Source organism: Scophthalmus maximus, chromosome 6 (genome assembly GCF_022379125.1).
Source record: "Scophthalmus maximus strain ysfricsl-2021 chromosome 6, ASM2237912v1, whole genome shotgun sequence".
Taxonomy (NCBI): Eukaryota; Metazoa; Chordata; class Actinopteri; order Pleuronectiformes; family Scophthalmidae; genus Scophthalmus; species Scophthalmus maximus.
Window position 1 is genome coordinate 8,417,455 of NC_061520.1, and position 21,888 is coordinate 8,439,342.

At 41.7% G+C, this 21,888-nt stretch overlaps 1 protein-coding gene across 2 annotated transcripts; it reads left to right on the forward strand.

The window, feature by feature from the left end:
* The first annotated feature begins 2,314 nt into the window (after positions 1 to 2,314).
* Positions 2,315 to 20,060, forward strand: st7l (suppression of tumorigenicity 7 like). 2 transcript variants are annotated; one of them, XM_035631899.2, is made up of 15 exons: positions 2,315 to 2,519; positions 2,904 to 2,986; positions 4,327 to 4,486; positions 4,575 to 4,629; positions 4,735 to 4,850; positions 5,079 to 5,157; positions 5,444 to 5,532; positions 6,060 to 6,160; positions 6,656 to 6,770; positions 6,864 to 6,936; positions 7,058 to 7,160; positions 14,905 to 15,055; positions 15,473 to 15,574; positions 15,691 to 15,830; positions 18,092 to 20,060. In XM_035631899.2, exons 1-15 carry the CDS (start codon positions 2,351 to 2,353, stop codon positions 18,185 to 18,187), a joined length of 1,632 nt encoding a protein of 543 aa, XP_035487792.1. In that variant the 5' UTR covers positions 2,315 to 2,350; the 3' UTR covers positions 18,188 to 20,060. The 2 variants fall into 2 exon arrangements, with proteins under 2 accessions (XP_035487792.1, XP_035487793.1); XM_035631900.2 differs by having other exon boundaries at positions 15,482 to 15,574.
* Positions 20,061 to 21,888: the final 1,828 nt, after the last annotated feature.

The following is a 21,888-nucleotide window of genomic DNA, read 5'->3' on the forward strand; positions in this document are numbered from 1 at the left end:
TTATGTATGATTAGAGGACTCTTAAAAGCTTTGGGTAGGAGAAAAAGAAAGAAAGTACATAAACAGAACATGAAGTCCAGAATGGCTGGATGGATACCAGACGTGAAATTGTAAATGAACCTTAAGTATACAGGTGACTGCAGAATGATGAGCGATATTACGTCTGCATGGCTGGACACAGGCTGACCGTTTGTGTACAGGTCATTTCCCCCTTTGTGCCAAGATACTGTCCATTGTTTGCGATTTTTATAGTTGCAATGTACTGTACTGTACAGCTTTTGTCCCTTTTGCTGAATTAAGATTGTAATAAACAATCAGAGTGTGTGTGCATGCAGAAATTCTGCAGATGTCCTTGCAACTAACATCTGAATATATATATTTTATTTGACTTGACTGCGGTGTAAATCCAAGTGGAGATAAAGCTGTTAACTCTATATATTCTTGGAGGGCACATGTATGTTTTATCAAAGGATGAGTCACTGAGCAGAGGTCATTTGAAAATATAATTTCAGTTGGAAATACATTTAGACATGCAGGTCATGCTACACACTCCGGATAACTTCTACAAACCTGTCCTTATCCTCTTCTCCTCTTCTTTTCATTCTTCTCCCTCCCCCCCGACCCCTCTACCTCACTGTCAGAGGCATCATGCATGTTTTCACCTCTAACGTGATTGTACCTGATTTATATGACAGGCCTTTAACCCTGCGTGTGCTTGTCCAACAGCATCAGGCAGAAAACACCCAAGGGCATGTGTGAGCAGGACCAAATCTTGCTCTCTGTCATTCAGTGGCTGCAACCTCCAACTAGAATATACTCCAACAAATCACATTTATTCCTGCGCTGTTAAGAGATGCGAGTCAGTCACTCAAGGTGAGAAGTGCAATGTGGGTTGTATGCATCCAAACTATACTTCTTCCTTATCTCGCAACAATCTTCATGATTTGTTAATTTATTTTTAAACAAATTAAATGCATCGGCGGGTATGTAGAGTATATCAAGGAAATAGAAAAACTGTGTATGTACCATGACAGTTTGAACAAAGCAAAAGAGTCGGTTGCAACTCTCCGTCTTGTATAAAACCTGAAAAACTTAAATAATCAATTTGCTGATAATATTAGCGCAAATTGTTCTACATTTTCAAACCTGAGAAGAGGAATTTCTAAGATATTGTAATGAATTCAGAGACTATCAGGAAGTAAACAAAACTGAACGTTGTCTCCACCTGCAGTCAGTAAGTGGAATAAGAAGCGAGTGGCTTTATGAAGTAGTGGCTCCACTTACTGGCCATAAACTGCACTACGTGCTCTAATGGGCAGAGAAAGGATCTGATGAAGGATTGTGGCTGCAGTTTACATTTCATATTTATGGTTGTCAAACGAACGAAGAAATTTGAAAACATCACCTCAGCTCAGCTCAGGGGGGAACTGTAATATTCTCCATTGAAATGTAGCACATCGAAAATATAAAGTGAAATTCTCAATTCCTCAATTCTTTGCTGCTGTGGAACGGCAGGACACTGCGAAACAATTATTTTCATAGTCAGTTAAAATGGCCATTATTTTTTCCAATGATCTATCTGAAGAAGAAAAAAACATTCATTGCAAATTATTATTATTATCAGCCTTCTAGTTAACTAATCGTTCCAGCTCTATTCACAATGGCTCATTGATTGAGAATTAAAATAAAATACTATCTCATTAAATATTCTGTGTATGTTTCATGATTTAGGTTAGATTTTTTTTTTTTTACCAAAATCAAAAACGTGTATATTAAAAACCGATCATTTCTATTGAATACATTTTACCAGATTTATAGATGACTTAACATCAGTATTCGCGCCGCAAAAACATGATGATGATAATAACCGTTATTAAAAAAACACGTAGCCTCCGGAAACGGATTCTTGAGTCGCGGTGCGTTTCAAAATAGAGGTCCGCACGCGTCGCGCGGTCACGTGACCCGTCTCTTCCAGCTCTACTCACAATGGCACATTGATTGATAATTAAAAAAAAAGGCTATCTCATTAAATATTTTGTGTGTGTTCATGATTTAGACTTTTGCAAATGTTGTCATTTTAATATATAATTAGATTTTTTTAAATAAAATCAGAAACGTGTATATTAAAAAACGATCATTTCTAATGAATATACTTTATCAGATTCATCAGAGAACATCATCAATATTCGCGGCGCTAAACCGATAACGACGGCGATAAAAAAAAACCGTTATTAAAAATCCACGTAGCCTCCGGAAACGGATTCTTGAGTCGCGGGGCGTTTTTCAAAATAGAGGTCGGCTCGCTTCGCGCGGTCACGTGACCCGTGTGTTTACAGACATCCGGAGAATCATGGAGGACACCGCTGGCAGTAATCCCCAGTCGCTCGGCTTCACGGACAAACTCAAGTCGTGGCTGTCCTGGTCGTGGACGTACGTGTGCTTCATCTGGCTCGGCATGGTGCTGGTCATGGTGTACGTGCTGTGGAGTCCGCTCAAGCTGCAGGAAACTCTCAGCTCGGGTGAGTCGAGTGCGGCGGGCTAGCTTAGCTATTGTTAGCCTCCGGGTGGCTGGCTCTCCCTCCTCTCTGTCGCGGGCAGCAGCGGAGGAGCGGGAGCTGCTCCGCCGGGGGCTCGACTCTCCGCTTGTCTTCGGGCGACCGACGACTTGGACATTGAGTCAAAGTGAAACAAATTGAACAGTTTTCGCAACATCGCCCTGTTTGGTGGCCAAGAGTCGGTGTGTGTGTTGTTGTCGATATGAAATACAAGACCCTCTGTTGGACTCGTATGCTTCCCTCTGCTCCTCTCTCGGTAATGAAGCTGCATTTCACAGCTCTTGGGGTTTTCACTGTTGAACATGATTGTTGTTGTGTCCCCTCCTCTGTCTTCCCCCTCCTCCTCAGCCTCGGTGTTTTTAAATACACTGACCCCGAAGTTCTACGTGGCTCTGACGGGAACCTCCTCTCTCATCTCTGGACTCATCCTCGTGAGTTCGCACCACCTCAGTCACTGTGTTCCACCAGTTTGTGATTATCCTGCCTTTCCTTTTTTCGCAAGCAAATGTGTCTTGCTTCACTTGGTGAATGGCGAATGATGCAAAAAGGGGAAAATGCCAAAGCGGACAAGTTCTAAAAGTCTTCGTTAGTGTAGCTAATGCATGTCAAAGATTACAAATGCACACTGGCCTTCAGTGAGTGAAGAGCACTCTGTTGGATTTTTTATTTTTTCACACATATTTCCAAACATACAAGCAACTGTTTTGCATTCTTTCATTGGTTCCCGACATGTACATACGGAAATGTTCTGCTTGCTGCAGCCGCTCCTCTTGTTCAACCCCTTACTTCAGATCTCAGTGATGGAAGACAAAGCCCACATGTCCTGTACAAGAATACATTCGGCTGTGGCTCAGGAGGTAGAGTCGGTCGTCCACCAACCACGAAGGTTGGCGGCGGTTCGATCCCAGCTTCCCCCCTCGAGTCCGCATGCGGCTGTGTCCTTGGGGCAAGACACTTAATGAACCCTGAATGAGTGTGACTAAATAAGTGTGGTAAACAGCAGCGCTGCATGAATGTGTGTGTGTGAATGTGACTCGTCCTGTGAAGCGCTCTGAGTGGTAGATTAGACTAGATGAGCGCTATATAAATATTCAAAACATCAAAGCCAACTTGTATGTGAAAACCTCCTTGGCAATAAGCTTGATTCAGATTCTGATTAAATCTTTTATCCAAAGTTAATATGAGGTTTTTGTCGTCTGCTATGGTGGAGGGACGTCAACACACAGAGAGAGAGAGAGAAACTGTGGATTTTGTCCTCCAATCGCTAACATTATAACCGGTACAGGGAGGGATCTCTTAAGGGCCGACACATATATGAACCGGAGGGACTATTGTTTTTGTTGTTGTTGAAAACTGTAAATGTGTAGCTGCGTTGACAAGTTGTGGTCATTTACCCAAGGACATAGGCCCTTTTTGTCGAGTGCAGCGCTCCTAAGCCATCGCTCGGTGAGAAAAAAATCTGGAGCAGAACAAAGATTGAAATATTTTGATTCATGTGGGAGCAAAAAAACCAAACAAAGAGTGCTCTCATGCTGGCAAGGCTGTCAAGACTCCGGTCAGAAGGATTTATTCAGACAAAACGTGTCGGCCCGACTTTGCACAAAGCTTAGAGTCTTTTGCATTTCATGGCAGTCTGGTCAGTTTTTTGTTGTAAGGGAAGAAACCATCAGTCTAGTGACATGACATTTACAGCTATTTGGGTGATCCTGGTTGTTGTTGTTGTCTTTTCTTTGTAAAGTATGTTGTCGTCTGTGTTGTCTTCCCGCCGCAGATATTTGAGTGGTGGTATTTTCGCAAATACGGGACCTCGTTCATTGAACAAGTGTCCGTGAGCCACCTGCGTCCTCTCCTGGGAGGAGTGGAGAGCAGCTCCACAACTGGTCTCTTCTCATCAGTTAATGGAGAGGCAGAGCCCAGACCAAGTGTTTCCGGTAAAATATGTATATGTTATATGAACCTTAACATCAACACTACTCATAATACATCTCACATTAATTCACAATATCTTTCCGTTGATAGAGTGTAAGGTCTGGAGGAACCCTCTAAATCTGTTCAGAGGAGCAGAATACAACAGGTATGCATATATAAGCAGGTTAAATGAAAACCTGGGGGCAAGAAAATTGGAATTAGTTTCACTTAATTCACTGCCGCAAAACAATTTTTGTATTTGACACTGCAGGTACACCTGGGTAACAGGGAAGGAACCCTTAACGTACTATGATATGAACCTGTCTGCTCAAGACCATCAGACCTTTTTCACAGGAGACACACAGCAGTTAAGGCCAGAAGATGCTGGTGAGTTTAAATATCACATTCAGAGATGTGATATCACTTTTTTTTTTAAACCATACAAGCAAAAGATAGCAGTGTATTTCCTTGGAAGATGTTCCTCTCGTTTTTTTTTTTAAATGATCACACAAAACTTACTGTGGGCCTTTTGACTCGGATGCGTACAGGTGGTGAATATGTGACGAGTGTACAGTCACATCCATAATAATCCTTGAGTTCATCCTCTCATTGCAGTGATGCAGAAAGCCTGGAGAGAGAGGAATCCACAGGCCAGGATCAGGGCAGCGTACCAGGCCATAGAGATGAACCACGAGTGAGTCCCTACTGTATCTATAATCATAATTTACTGAATCTCCTCAAAAGCATCCGCTGTTGTGATGCAGGTAAAATTGTAGAATGTTTCTTTTAATCGTGCATGATTCAGTTATGAGCATAAATACATTAAGATAATCATCTAATGGCCTCTTTATCTGTGCTTTCAGACTCATATTATTTTTTGATTGCATTAAGTTCTTGATGTCCATGTTGTCATCTCATCTACCACAAAAGGAGAATACAATCTGTCCCCTCGTGTCTTGTGTTTGTGTGCATGTGTACAGATGTGCTGCTGCCTACGTGCTCCTTGCGGAGGAAGAAGCCACAACTATCACAGAAGCTGAACGCCTCTTTAAAAAAGCATTAAGTATTGGTAAGGATGGATTTAAGTATACAGTAAGTACAATTATTGGTAGAATAAAGACAGTTAAGTAGTTTGAATTATTAGTTCTGGTGTGCGCTGCTTCGTTATTCTGTTTCTGGTTAAGTTTCCACGTTAAAATAATGTCTTTCTAGCCAGCTAGTTTATGAACAAGGGGAAAAACGATAAGAGGCTTGAGAATGACAAGAATTTAGTGAGGTAGAATATTTTCATTTTGGTGTGTATTTCTATTGCAGGTTTAGTTGGTTTATATTCATTTCAAGCGTAAAAAAAGTCTTACATTTGATTGTGTTTAAAGCTGTAGACACCCTGCAACATGCCCTGCCACACCTGTGAGTTGCACAATGCTATATTGTGCAACTCTTCATCCCATCCTCTGTGCAAGATCACGAGATGTTGTGAAATATATGCGGCCTAATTCAGTTTTTATCAGTGTTATTCATCTTTTAACAATCCATAGCCCGAGGAGGGCTTGTTTATTAAAAATATATATTGTGTTCTGCTTTGCCTGTCCACAGCTGGAAAAGATATCAACTTACTGGTGTACATTAAACGCAGACTGGCAATGTGTGCACGCAAGCTGGGGCGGATTAAAGAAGCCGTGAAAATGATGAGAGATGTGAGTTTCTGTCTGAAATAGACTCTTTCAGATCTTATGGAGTTCAAGCTCATCAAATTGCTCATGAAACTGAAGCTGTTTCCAGACATGAACTCCAGACAAAGCTGGGTCTGGAGATTTTCCATGAGTTTACCTTTCACATATGAAGAACGCAGAAGGATATTGTCCGAGTCAGACGCGTTCACACCAACAGGAACATGTCCGGGGAATTCTGTGGCTTCTGGGTTGAGCAGCAGCAGGAGGCAGGACATGACGATAATTATTTACAGTCATCAACATGCCCACTCACTTGCTGTGAATTTTCCAGAGGTTGTCCTGCTGTATTCATACATGCATGCTCTGGAAAAATTTCAGGAAAATGTCGGGACTTCAGTTCATGTCTGAAAGCCACTTCAATAAATACCTTAGTTTTGCAACATCTACGGTGTTTAAAATAATGTACAGTCGTACTAACAAGCTTCTTGTTAATCCGTGATTTTTTTCATCTCTTTACAGTTAATGAAGGAGTTCCCGCTGTTGGGAATGTTAAATATTCACGAAAACCTCTTGGAGGCGCTACTAGAGCTTCAGGCATATGCTGATGTCCAAGCAGTTCTTGCCAAATATGATGGTAAGAGAGTGAACCAAATAAACATGTAGATTATCAAGCATCACAAGCTATGTGCCTCATGTTGCGTCACCCTTATTTATTCTGCCATTGCAGACATCAGCTTGCCAAAATCGGCCACTATATGTTACACATCTGCGCTGTTGAAAGCACGGGCCGTGTCTGATAAGTATGTTTCCCTTTGATTCACAATTTTTGACGTATTCTACAATCGATCACATATCTGTATCTTTGGCTACAGTCACAATAGAATATAACTTTTTGAGCTCATTTGCGGCGTGTTGCCACAGGTTCTCGCCAGAGGCAGCGTCCAGGCGGGGGCTGAGCACGGCAGAGATGAACGCCGTGGAGGCCATACACAGAGCGGTAGAGTTCAATCCACACGTGCCAAAGGTCAGAGACTAATGAGCGTCACTATGGGTCTGTTGATCACATTGCAATGTGATGTTGGGTTATAAACATGGACATATGTGTCTTGACTTCAGTCATCTTTAAGGCCTTAGTTTACATCTGGCTTTAAAATAGTTATCAGTATTAAATGTCCACATAAATTATGAGCAGGATAATCTGGACACCGTCGAAACTCTGTATACCATCTGAAACCTTTTACATTTTGTTAAATTACACCTGTTCTTCCGTCTCCAAAAACTCGTCCACAAGCAATTATTGAGATCTTGTAGAACTGACAGTGAACAATTCACATCCTGATTCTGGACACAACAGTCTTAATGGAATTTGTGCATTTAAGTTTATTGTCATTTCTGCAGCTGCAATGCTGCAAGTTGTGTAGAGCTGATTTTTTTTTTTAATTTCCAAACATTTTTTAATATATATTTAATCTGATCAAAACAAATTCCTATCACTGCCATGTTTATAGGTCACACACGCAGAGCAAACTGGCAAAGCGAGCATGTAGAAGCCAATAATGTAATAATTTCCCAATAATGCAACAATCTGTGCAGATAATGTGATATATAATACCTTTAACAAGACCCATTATCTTGTTAACCCAATTTTATTAATGTAAGAATTTCCCAATTATCTAATTACAGTGCTAATTTTGTAGTAGCATCCCACTAATGATGTGATCTTGTTTTGTAATTGTGTTATTCGTACAGACATGATTGGTTTAGACATTTGATTACATTGTGTTTTTTTAAATAAATTTATGGGGAGATTTATATTACATTATTGGTAGTTATGACATTATTGGGTTTTATTATGCAGTCCTGTCAGTCGTGTGTTTTTAAAAAGTGCAGACATTATTAAATCCTGTTATATACTGGCTCACCTGCAGGTGTCAGCATAGGTCATACAGTTTCTCTCAACTAATTTTTCCACAATGTAAGTGTCAGTTGTAGATCGTAAAATCATGGTTTGTATTTGCATTTTCGAATTATTTCTCTTTATTTGATTGATTGATTTTCATTCTTTGGATTATTTTAAATGAATCACAATTTGTCCCATCAAATGTGTATGTGCCTTAATTGGAAATTTTGTAAAGATTCATGTTTCCATTGGTAGTTTAGTTTGAATTTTACCTTTTAGATCCTCAGGAAAACAACAGTAAATCTAAAGCCGTGACAGTTATACTGGTAGCAATAATGAGAATCAGATTGCAGCTCTGGACGAGCGCACACAGGGAACTCCACTGGATTTCTCTCTGGTCTTTTCACACCGGTTCCCACAGGATTAGATGTCAAACACACACAGTCATACACAAGCAGTTGCAGCACAGTTTTGTCTTAGTGTAGCCTTTGTAGTGTGATGTTGTTTCATCTCGTGTGTGTGTGTGTGGGGGGGTAGACATCAGCCAGCACTTTGATCCAGCCTTTGAATTTAAAGTGAGGGCCCTCATCTTCAATGTCTCCCTCCCGATCCTGCCCAGAGGCAGCCGTCCTCTCGCCTCTCGTCACGTTACCCTTATCCTGTTTCTGATCCTCTCATGTTCCCCTCGTCCTCTCTCCTAAAACAGAGAGTCTGGAGTTCGTCTGCTAACTTTATCATAATGACGTCAGTGGACATTGAAATGATCATTGGTAAACTCATCTTGTTTGACTCAAACATCTGAAACCTACTCAGGCCTGATCACAGAGCTGTGTGGATATGAAAGTGACTTGAGTGGAGGAAGGAGGAGGCGCTTGTTGCTTTGTGTTGTCTGACAAGTCTCAATAGACGAGTGCACCTGTGACTCAGGCCTGTTTAGGCTTGTGTCTAGGATGGACCCTAGAGACTTTGTGCATGCTTTGGTAGAGATTCAAGTACTAACACACCCATTTGTTTTTTTAAATGTTTTTTTTGATTAATTGTGTAATCAATGAAATGTCCCATTTTAAACATTACCTTATCAGCAGCATAAACAGCTGTTGACCCAGTAAAAGCTGACAGATGGGACTTTGTTAAAGCTTAATATACAGGTATTTCAGTTTTAACATCAGCTTCTACATATAACTTGAACAAAGTATTTGGGCAAATTTAGTATTTTGGGCAAACACTGAGTCTATATAATTACTTTTTTTGTATAAATTAAAGTATGACTGAACATCTCTCCTACATCCCTTAAGGCGTTTCCCTGTAGATGAGAAATAATAATTAAACAAGGTCTTTATCTGTTTAACATGGCAGGAGATGCATCGAAGGTGACTCAACAACCTTATAAAGTTTGTGTGTATGTTTGTATTGCAATAGAGAAGCAGGTCAGAGAGAAGGTAGAGTAGATCAGAGCAGCTTTGGCTATTCCGAGTGTCTGTGGATTTCCCACCGCTTCTCAACCCATCATCAATGTACCTGTGGCTTGTTAATGGAACGTTCTCCAGTTTGATCTCCACACCTGCAGGATGGGAAAAAGTAAAAGAACAAGTGTTCTCCTCTCCCTCATTAACCTCCCGCATCAGTTGCCTGTGAGGGAGAGTGTGAGCGCCCCACCGCTCTGGTGGAGCTACTCAGTGACACAAAGATTAGACTGTGTTTGTGCTGAGCGGCTTCCAGGCGCAATTGTGTTTAACCGAGTGTGCGAGTGGCCATGAGCCTCCGTGAGGCACAGTGGTGCTTGGAGCTTAATGCAAACACTATCACTAGAACATATGTCGCCATGATGATGCTAACATGCGGGTGTTTAGCAGGTGTGATGTTTACCATGTTCACTATATAAGTTTAGGCTGTTAGCATGCAAACATTTGCCAATCGGCACAGAATGTGAACTACAGATGGGGCTGATGGAAATTAGAAATGTAGGGGGGGGGGGGCAAACATTTTATTTTTGTTTCTCACTTGAACCACGAATGTCAACCTGAAGGTGACACTAGAGGAAAAGTCAGGGAATCATCAAAGTCGGTAAGCTTCATCACCAGGAGTGTTTCAAGGGGCTTTGCAAAAGGGACCAGGGGGTCCTTGCATTGAAGATTTAAAAAATAATCGGACTCATCACAGTCAGTCGGATTAATCCTCTTAATCTTAATTATATTTGAAATAAAATGTCTAATAGTTGTTAAGCTATATGGCCCAAAGTGGTTGATTGACCCACCCACAGGTGTACGTTTCCGTCCATCGAGCCAAGCTGCTCACATGGTTCACAGAAACAATCCAGTAGCCTCGTTGCCCCTTGAACAGGTGGATTAATGAAGGAACATTATAAGGTCAAGCATTAAGTGTGCGTGTGTGTGTGTGTCTGTGTGTTATCAAGCATGTCAAGTAGCTTATACACTGTATGAATATCATGCAAGGCTACATCACATGAGCTCATATAAACTGCTCAAAAGGCTACACACACACACACACACACACACACACTAAACCCACATCCACACCACACACACTCCAATCCCACAGCTGTTTCAGTGTACACCATCCTCCTCCTCCCACATGACTTCTTTCCCCTTTTGCCCCCACCAGCTCTCCGTCTTGCTCCTATTTCCCTCTTCCCCGTTTGCTCCCTTCAATTATCCTCTCCTCCTCATCTTCTTGTCCCTCTCTATTTATTCTCCTCTCCTCCGCCTCCTCCCTCTCCTCCGTCTGTCTGTCCCTTCCAATCAGCGTCCTGCGCAGCCAGCGGTTAAGGACCTGACAGTTTGCCGGATTCTTGGAAAGCTGAGCAAGTGTTCATGCTACCTGAACCTGCTTTACATTTACATTTACCACCACTTTGGTCCGCACTCGTTCATTCTGGAGCACTCAGGGCGAACCGATCCAATCTACCTTGCTAGTTTACTCCACTTTCCAGGGCAGTTTATCATCTCACCCCATTCCCCCATTGACATGCTCTCACCTAACTCGCCTGTCAAGGCTCAGAAATGTGCACCTTTTCTTGGTTTACCTCTGAAAATGGCCATTTGGTTTGTGAATACTCTGAAGACAGAGTAGCAGTCCTTGCGTTTGTTGTGAATTAAGATGGATGAGGTTTCAATCAGAAAAGGAAAAGTATGTTGTTACAATTTGCCTCATCCCAGCCCACTTTACGACAAAGGTTGTGCGTTTTCTGTCACGTTCCAGTCCCTCGGCAGAGGCTGGAGTAGCTTGTAGCAGCATTAACTGACCATGAAATTCCTAATCTTTGTGTGTCTTCCTAACCCCAACACCTGTTTGTCTTTATGCTCTTTCGCTGTACATGTGTGTGTTTGTGCGACACTTATGGATCAACTACAAGGCTGATGTCATTGTTGCCTGTGTGTCCCATTGTGAGAAGCAAAGGGCTGCAGATTAGAATCAGAAGGCAGCTTATGAGTTATGCTCTGGGCGTATGACTGCCCAGGGATAAAAGGAGAACACATGAAACTCAATCCCTTCATCAAAGAGGCGACAGGGAGTGGAGAAGCAGACCGAAGAGCAAGAGAGGGAAGGAGGGAGGGAGGGAGGGAGGGAGGCCAGCACAGAGGACTGAGGTGTCACCGTTTCTAATGCCGTGGCATGCGAGGAAGGACAGCTGGGCAGCAGTTCTCTCTAAATGGTTAATCTAAACACACAGAGGACCCAGACCCTTGGTGGCTGCCAAACACTGTCCCCTCATTATCAGCAACTGACTGATATGGAGGTAGAACTGCTTAAAACTAAAAATATTCCCATGAATCTGTCAAATATTCAGGTTTACAACAAGAACAAATTGGCCCATTCATAGAAATTCTAGATTGGACCACAAAAAACGCCAGTTTCCTACCTGTCATTCAGTTGTTGGTGCATCTCACACGTTTAAGTGTGATATGAAATGAACGAAAGTTATTTCCGCAGTCACAGTCGATTTTTATAAAGTGCTTAACAAGTGATGAGAAGTGATGGTTTCTTCTTGAGCCGGCCGCTTGCCTCAACAGTGGTGCCGTGGGAGCGGAGGCTGGCGAAAGACTTATGTAAAGGAGACTGAGATGGTGAAGAAGATGAGGGCAGACAGTCAAGTGTCTCGGCTGGAGCAGAGAGAGCTGATTTAAGGGATTCACACAGGAAAAGCGAGGGGGGCAAACAAGCGGCTTCTGGTTTGTCTCGAGCTGCCAAGGCTTGTAATGACCACAGAGGGTGTCAGGGTGGAAAGAGGAGAGGATGGAAGAAGGGGTCGTCAACTGGCACTGGGTGAGAGAAGAAGAGGAAGACGGACGAAGGGGAGTCTCTCACCTGTTTCCTGGGGTCGCCAACTTTGTTGAGGCTTTACCCATGAGGTTGAGAGGCTGTGAGGGAGGGATACATATTATCTGATGTATATGACTTTGGTGTCGCAATGCTAAAGAGAACGTTGGGACGATGGTTTGAGACCATCTAAAAATGGCCGTCTGTAAAGTATTCTTCAGCAGAGGACAACTAACAGGTTCAAAAAGAATTTCTGATTAAGTCTATAAGAAAATGACCCTACTTTTGTTATTTGGTATCATGGTCCCCTTTAGAGTAAAATAGACTGGCGTAGGTGGACGTGCAGTGGACGAGCTCTCAGTCAGACCCACCCCCCTGCTCCTCCAAATGTGGTTACTTCTGGTTTCAAAAAACCAAGATTGCTCTGGTCAAAATGCTAAACTCAAGGCTTTAAAGCGTCGCTTCACAAACCAATGGATGCTCTCACGGTGGGTTACCACTTGGTTTCAAGTCCACATTTGATGGGGCAAATCATAATTTTAATTTTTGGGACAGGCTAAGGCTCCGACGTTGTTGACCGTTTTTCAGTGAGAATGAGCGATGGTTGTGAAGGAAGAGGAAGAAAAAAGCAGAATAATTGCAGATTGGTCGTGAAGCAGGTTTGTTCAGGCACTGGAGGTGAGGAGAGTGACAGACCCACTGTAGGTGAGGCAGATATCCACTCTAGTTACCAGTGACAGACAGTTGGAAAAAGGGGAAGAGCTAGAGTTGTAGAGCCTGGGCCGGCTGTGATCATGGGGGCGAGACCAGAGACAGAGGACAAGGCAGAGGGAGATGGGCGAAGCAGCGTGGTCTGGCCGGCTGGCTGAGCCTGTGACCATGGAAGGGATTAGACAGGATTAGCTGTGGGGTAACCTTCCCAAAGTGTCAGTCTGAGATCCAGAGCGCTGTGACGCTGGCCGCCTGGGAATCCAGCCCAGGGGCCCCTGTCCTGCTCATGGGCTTTGTTTAACACAGACTCCTGCCACACTGGGCACCACAGACATAAATCACACAGAGTGGCAGGTTCATCAAAGTCATTACGTATCCAGTAAGGTCTTATCCACTTGACGAAGGTGGGTCATTAGTCAAAAAATGTGTTCTGCAGAAAAAACCAGTGCCCAACATTCTCACGTTGTTATTTCCGGATGCTTGGTCCGTGTAATGTCAGAAAAGGCACGACCTGTTCTATACGTTGTAACTCTGGGATGTGGGCCTTTGTCAGCACAGTGAACTGACTGACTCACTGGGACAATCTTACACAGTAGGGAAGGAGAGGAGGGGTGAGTGGGGGATGTTACACATTCATGGAATGAATGTACTATACTGTAACAATAACACACACAGAGCTTTGGAAAGATTTTCCCTCCCACCTTGAACAATTGCAAAATAAGGCCCTTAACAAATACCTCACATAAAAAAAGGAGTGAGGAGGGAGTGAGCCTGAGGGAATTGCACAAGAGTATAGAGTGAAGTGAAGTGTTGACTGAGAAGCAAAGTAGAAAATGTGAATGAATCCATTAAAAGCTGCTCGAGGTGATTTGCGACCACATGGGACGGACTTTTTCAAAGCGAACCCACATCGGCACAAATTAGGTTCATGTCTCGGGAAACAAACGCCTACTTCAGATTTAAAAAATAAATCGACGTTGACACATGCCGTGTCTCTGTCTCACAACCTATCACACATAAGTAAGTAAATATATTATATTAATAAAAAGAAAAATTGGTGGTTTTAGTTGTGGTTTGGTTCACACGCAGTATGCCTGAGGGGGAAAATGTCTGTATGAAGCAACAACATAAGAGAAAGCATTATATTCAAAAAGTAAAACAAAAAAATTATCTTCATTCATAGATCACTTTTCAAAATTCAGATTACAAAGAAAAAAAATCAATGAGTCAGCCAACTGATTTCCTCGTGCAGATAATGTAAAAAAAGAATAGCCGTTAGTCATGCTTCATGCACGTCCATAAGATAGTGATGTCACCGTCACCAACTTAGGCACGATTTATAAACCGCACGTGCAGTTTGTAAAAAAAAAAAAAAAATGACACCCCTGTCACCTTCCTCCCGGATTTCAGAGCTTGTGAATGCAGAGTTTAAACAAACTGTATTATACACACATACTAGAGCTGCAACAGTTAAAGATTAATTGGCCAGTTATCGACTACTAAATTAATCTGCAACTATTTTGATAATCGGTTTAGTAGTTTCTATGAAAAAAAAGTGTGATTTCAGCTTCTTAATTGTGAATATTTTCTGGTTTCTTTGCTCCTCTATGACAGTAAACTGAATATCTTTGGTGTGTGGACAAAACAAAACATCATCTTAGAGTTTGGGAAACACGATCGACATTTTCACCATTTTATGAACCAAACAATAATCAAGAAAATAATCGTCAGATTAATGGATAATTAAAGTAATCGTTAGTTGCAGCCTTAACACATACACAGCCTTTGATACACTCTTTTTATTAGGTGTAATAAGTAATAATATTTTTTTGCCTTTATTAGATACTGAATCTACACTGTTTCTTCTTCCTTTCTTCAGTACTTATTAGAGATGAAGAGTCTGATCCTGCCTCCAGAGCACATCTTGAAGAGAGGCGACAGTGAAGCAGTGGCATACGCTTTCTTTCACCTGCAGCACTGGAAAAGAGCAGAGGGAGCCTTAAACCTTCTACACTGCACCTGGGAGGGCAGTATGTATTACCTCTACTACCTTGATATCGAGGGATTTTGTGTCTTATTTATCGTAAGCGATAGGGGTTTTGCTCAGGTTCTTTTTAAAACTGAACACAAACCCATGTGTAAGTTTCAGATATCATTTTATATCACTTCCAAAGTATTTTCTTTGTAAGTTGCTCTTCATTTTCAAATTATGGTGTCATAGGTTTTGTCTGCACAACACACCCAACAATACTGTATTTCTCATTATACAGGAATGAGCTCATTCCTCACAGGAAAAACTCCGCTGACATTTTTTTTTTGCATTTCGGTATCTTGTCACTCCGTGTAGCGTTCGTATCTATGCATTATGTTCAACTGTATAAAATGGTTTTTTTGAATACCTTTTTCGGTTAAGTCATGCTTTATGCAGTTTCCTGTTTGCTCCTTTGTCTTTCCAGCCTTCCGGATAATTCCATACCCGTTGGAGAAGGGTCACCTGTTTTACCCTTACCCAGGATGCACAGAAACAGCAGACAGGGAGCTGTTGCCCTGTAAATACAACAGCCTTCAATTACCTGTGTTTAATAATTGTCCTCCCTCTATTTTAACTCTTTCTTTGTTTATTTGACTCACTTTCTCGCTCTCTCTTTCTGTCTCTTCACTGCAGCTTTTCACGAGGTGTCTGTGTACCCCAAAAAAGAGCTCCCCTTCTTCATCCTCTTCACAGCAGGCCTTTGCTCCTTCACTGCCATACTGGCCATGCTCACACATCAGTTCCCTGAGCTCATGGGTGTCTTTGCCAAAGCTGTAAGTACACGTAGCTTAACAAAGCTCGTCACATTTGTATTTTCAGACGTTAACTGAGTCACTTAGGTTGGCTAACCGGTTACATCTTTGGTTTATTTGTGATTTAAATGCATGTTGTTTGTAACCTGAAACGTTTAACCCCGTGTTAATTGCTGCCTTCCATCGCTGTCAGTAACACGGGAGGCTCATGGGAGTTGTAGTCCTGTGAAAGTTTGCGGTTACCCGCCAAAACAAGCTGTAGTCCGTCTTATAACCACGGCTGAACAGTGCGACCTTATCCCCACAGCAAATATATCAGTGTAACTTACAGCCCTAAAGATATGGAGACTCAAAATGCACGACGTCCTTTTAACTCTTTATTTATAAAAGTGCTGGGTTATATGTTTCAACCAGTTTGGCAAACTCTACTTTGGCTAATCCTTTGTTTATGGCCGTCCTGTTTATTAGGCCCTGTCGTCACAGAGTGAAAAAAACAAGACTACAGAGAACATCTAGTGCTCTTCTTTTTGTTATGAGAAAAAATGGGGCGTAGATGGGATTTGTATAGCAGGGCAGAGCCTGGTCTATGTAACGGGTAATAGAGTGCATGAGGAGCACAGTCGTCCTCGCTGCCTTCTGAGGGAAAAAAAGCAAAATCTCTTTTGGAAGGAAAAATCCAAGCAAGGCGAGGCAGCAGCGGTGGTTGTGGCAGTCTGCCTTTCCCGTCTTTATGGAAACCAGACATGTAGCGTAGAGCAGTTGAATATGTTTCATACATTAAATGGGATTAGAGAGCACTTGATTTGCTCTGGTCTGGCCAGGATGATATGGCCACTTATGAGACTATTAAAGTGTCAAGTGCATCAAGCACACCTCAAGTAGTTTCAGTGAGAAACCATATTGTAATATTTGAGAGGACATCTTACTGTTGCTAGCTGACCTAAATCACTAACATATGCAATTTTAAACCCTCTGTTATACACATGGCTGAGGTAATTCACTGTATCTATACTGTAGATCTTAATCTGAGATCTAAACTGATATCATTGCTTTCTTTTAATCATGAAACACAAGTGATTTGGTTTCTCCCTAGGTTATAAGTAAAATTTGCGTGTCATCTTTTTGTTTTTATTGGAGAAAAATGGTCAGTATATTTTTTTTACAAGTTACAGCTGAAAAGAAAGAAAGTCAACATTATTGTCATAATATGATTCAATCATCCATATCGCCTCCTATATGATATCATAGTAGTTATTTTATTTGTTTACATAGTTTCACGCCCACAGGTGATCATATAGAATTGCAAAACTAGGCAAATCATTTCCTCAATTTCCTCATTACCTCAAAAGCAAATACATATAGTACATGCACCTCCTACCAGTTTTTAAAGATGACGATGATGATATTGATTTTGAATGAATTTTATTTCTGCCTTTTTTGACAAATAATCATTTTTTATTTGTTTACTTGGGGTCAAACTACTGTTCCCACTGTCACAACTGTCCTCACTTGTGTAGGTTCATTTACATTAGTCGCTGTTTAGAAACAGAAGGGGAACGAGTGAAGGTGATCGATCTGATGTATAAAAAGCTTGTTGACATGTAAATCGTGGATAATATAAAGTTTATCTCCAAAATTGGATGGTGCTGTCAGCACTGTTTCTACAAACAAAGTTTTAAAAATGATACTGCTGGGGGCGATGGAGCTTTGGCTTTCTCTTCCCCTTTGCTCAAGGAAGCTTCCGGATTATGTGTATAAATATGTTCGGCTGTGCACGCTGTCCTTCTGCGACTCAAACGGAGTCTTATGTTTTATCTGTCTAGTTTTCCTATTGTGTTCATCATAGATCTAGAAACACTTGCAGTACATCGAACGACGTTATTGTTAGACTGACACAATTCAGCTTTTTTGCCGTTCATTCCCCTCTCTCTGCAAAATGGTAGTAGGTAAAGTTGTGCCCGAAACCTCTACTCTGCCACTATATTACTCCTAATGTCACAGCTCCAGAAAGGACAACAGGATTAGGACTCAAAGTCGTCAAATAGAAAATAATGAAATGTTTTATTTTTCCTTTTGAGTCATATTTTTGTGTAAATAAGGACCTGTTGTTCAGGAGGCTTTGAGAGAGACTATATAAGATTACTTTAGGGAAAGCATGACCCTTGTAACTTTTATGGATTTCTTTTTGGGTGTTTTTCTTTCTTTCTTTCTTTCTTTCTTCTTCTTGAAGAGGTTTTCCTGGCATTCAACCGAAGGCTCATTCTGCTTTCTCTCCCTCTCAGTTCTTCAGCACACTCTTTGCACCCCTGGGTTTCTTCGCAGACAAGATGGAAAGCTTCATGCCGTCCAGTTTTTGGCACCAGCTGACTCGGATCTGACCCCATCTTACACACAACACACACATAAACACACACCCAAATCACTCCACACACACACACACACACACAACACACGCACAACACGCACCAATACCACTCCAAACCCTCAGACAAAAAGTGTTTGCTCTCCTGTCTTCAGCATTACTGTCCACTTGTTGCACTTTTACTGATTATGTTGGCTGAGGTTGTATCAACACGGCAATACCACCCTCAAGATGCTCTCCCACACTGTCCCAGCAGCCAGAGGTTTTCTAAGAACACATTTAAAAGGTACCACTTCCAGCATTTTCACAGGGCCATCAAATTTATTTTTGTTGTTTATCCCACACAGCTGCAGTATTTGAATTTGGAACCAAAATCTAATTAGGTCTTTGTCAGAGGCACTGTAATTTACAGTTATAGATTAAATCATGACTAAACTGAAACTGCACGTTTTATGGTCCGTGGGGTATTTGGGATGGGAACTTGAGTGTCTTATAGCAACCCTTGGTACCCCACAGACGTCCAACTGGGCAGATTTAAAAGTCTCCTTAAAACAGAGCTGTGATTTACAGCCTCGGAGTGGCTGCAGTGTATACAACACCTCTGCAGTTCAACAGCTGTTACCATGGCACGACACCTCAGCACTATATCACTGGGGCAACCGCCGCCCCCACAACATGGAAATGTAAAATGGGATCAGCACTGGTCACAGGAAGGAAGGCCTCTCCTGGCATCACTCGTTTCTTTTGATTGCACTTCAGACTGTTATAAGTCAGTGTTTTGGTCAACTAGCAAAAAAATAAAAGAATTACATAGGCATTACAGCAGAGTATCACACAGCACAGTCAATGGAACAAACAGCTGTAATACTTGTGGTAGGATGGCAGTAATTCTAGATGTATTGTATTTTACATCTCTTACATTACCTGTCACTGCCTCTCATTATGCACTGAGCATATTCAGTTGGCCTTTCTTGCAGATATGTTGAGTAGCATATAGAGATAGTGAGAAAAATGAACAGACATGCACAGTGATATTGTACAAAGTAGGAGTCATTTTACTTGATAGGTGCAAAATCTCTGTTTGCTAGAAATGGCACATGAATAGTTCTGTTGTAACTGGATCGGTCGGCTCTCACATTATTTTCTTTCTTACAACCACCTAGTTGTAAAGTATAATGTAAAAACTATCTGATAACATAACGGCTGCACAGAAACAAATGTGCCTGGCATGAAATTGTGATAAAACCTGTTAAATGTAATATTGTGTATGTCCATGTTCTCTACCACAGTGATAGTAATGTTGTGATTTGACAGCATCCCAACACTTTGTTATTGTTGTTTATTATTTATCATATATTTACAGGTTTTATTACATTTTTTAAACCTTTAAACATGTTTGTTTTTACTCTGTCAGGCTATGTTAATTGATAGTTATTACATTATAGGCAGCTATAGTAATGTACAACTGTGGCTATACAGGATGAAATGTGTGTAACATCACTATGACAACTGCACAAAATGTGATGAAGTGCCTTTTTGAGTGCATCACACTGGCTGAACAAACCAATTTGCTTTGTCTACATTATTGATTTCAAGTTTAGAGGCAACTCTGTTCAATTTTGATGCATCAAATTTTGATACTGAGAAATATCCATAGATGTACCAGCCAGGTAACAATGGCAACCATGCTGTTTTGTACATGCACATGATGCAATGGTACATGCATGTGTGTTTTTATGTTGCGAGTGTGGAGTTCATCGTTAAAAACACCGACAAACGTGTGAAATGTACGGGTACATACGATGCTGAAGACAGGAGAATGTTTGAACAACTGTGACTGTCCTTGAGTTTCAAAGTGAAACTCAAAATAAATTACTATTTCAGTGCAACTTTCTTGCACGTGTGATATTTGCTTTCTGTACTGGAGGTCCTCAGTTTTATTGTTTTTGAAATGCTGAATTAAAATGCTAATCGTCTAGCTGTAAATTAGTTAAAATAATAAAAAATATACATTTTATTTGTTAAGCACTTTACATTAGAAACAAATCTCAAAGTGCTTCAAGGTAAAAGCATATTTTAGACAGAAAGACAAACTGATAAGAGATTCTACCAGAGATTTTTTTTTTCCAGGCACGCAGGGACAGGTGATCACCAAAGCCAACGGTTTTCAACATAAAGCGAGAAATTTAAGAACCATACTTTGTAAGGTGGATACCATTTCCCCTCTTCTTTTAAATGCACCCCTGTATTGATGGGGAGACGGTGTCTTGTTCAAGGACAAACTACTCACTCTGCCATTGTGCTGCTGCTGCTGGACTATATAAAGCTGAGAGCCATCCCATCATGCCCATCATTATCATCATCATCACACTCCGCCGGCATCGGCAGATGGTTTACTTGGCATGTTCCCAATGAACCACTCGTGCCATAATCATAGTCCGTACACTCGTGCATAAGTGGCGAGCAGCAGAAATGAAAATCGCTGCCGAGTACTGTTGACAGGTGCTCAAGTGTTTGCTCTCCTTGTCGGAGCAGGTTTCGTGCAGCACGTTGAAGCATGTTTTGCCCGCTGACCTCCGCGGTTAGACGGCGTCAAAGTCAGAGTGAACAATACGGGAAAGAAACCTGACAGCAACAAATGTGTCAGCGAGGCAGAGATTGTATACAAGTTTTATTTCTTCGTGATGCTGGACACGTACACCATGTATAACCAGTACACTTAGTAAGAAATATAGAATACTAAAATGAAGATTTGAGGTATATGCTTGTGTGAGAGGTGATTTCCATCGTCAACCAAAACACTCCAGATCTCCAGTGAAAAGAAGTGACAGTCCTGACAATTGACCCACTAAACTAAAGCTTTTATTAGCTGATGCCAGCCCAGTAAAGTCATCAGCATAAATGTGGCCTGGCGGGGAATATGTACCAAATGTGTCCCTGAAGGTCACACAAACCATGTGTTGGACTGAAGTCGCCTCAAGATCTGACTCCTGGACAAAATGAATTCATACTGCTCACGCGGTGAGGTGAGTCATGTCTATCCATAGTTCTGTTTCGGTGCGCGCAACCGTATCCTCTCCCAAGTAAAGAGCTGTATGACGTGGTTTTGTGCTCATGTCAATCTTTCATATCTTGTTGGGTTGAGTCCTAGTTATTTGGCCGGGTATTTATTTCCCAGATGACTACCATGTGAGGTAATGATCGGCCAACAGTAACATTCGACATGAGTGACTGGGTCTTTGAAACTGCCGCTCCCAAACACTAACTGCCAGTCATGTCTGTCACATCAAAAGCTATTTTCAGACATGAACTCAATTGGGTCCGGATATTTTCCGGAGTTTGGTGTTCATATATAAGGGAAAGTGGCAGGAGGTTGTCCGAGTCAGACGCGACACAGCAGCAGGAACATTTCCATAATATTCTGACGATGGGTGACACCTGGGTAGTGGGCGTCCACCTGCTCGCCATAAAATCTTACGGAGAATTTCGTGCCATATTGTCTCAGACACTTTCCCAAAAAGTTTACAAGTGGGGGGGGAACAACAATTTGCAGATATCAGCGTTCTCACATACGGCCCCTACGCAAACGTTTAGAAAAATGTACAAACTAAGCACATGAAACTGAAACGCAGTTATTTGGTATTTGCAACAAATTCAAAAAACTGTCCGATATTCAGAACCCCCCCCCAACGAAATACACAATTGTAGGTGGGGTGG

Coding starts and splice junctions, on each gene's coding strand:
- st7l (XM_035631899.2), top strand. CDS start 2,351: ATGGAGGACACCGCTGGCAGTAATCCCCAGTCGCTCGGCTTCACGGAC. Junction 6,771..6,863: donor AGTTCTTGCCAAATATGATG/GTAAGAGAGTGA, acceptor CTGCCATTGCAG/ACATCAGCTTGCCAAAATCG. Junction 15,831..18,091: donor TGGGTGTCTTTGCCAAAGCT/GTAAGTACACGT, acceptor TCTCCCTCTCAG/TTCTTCAGCACACTCTTTGC.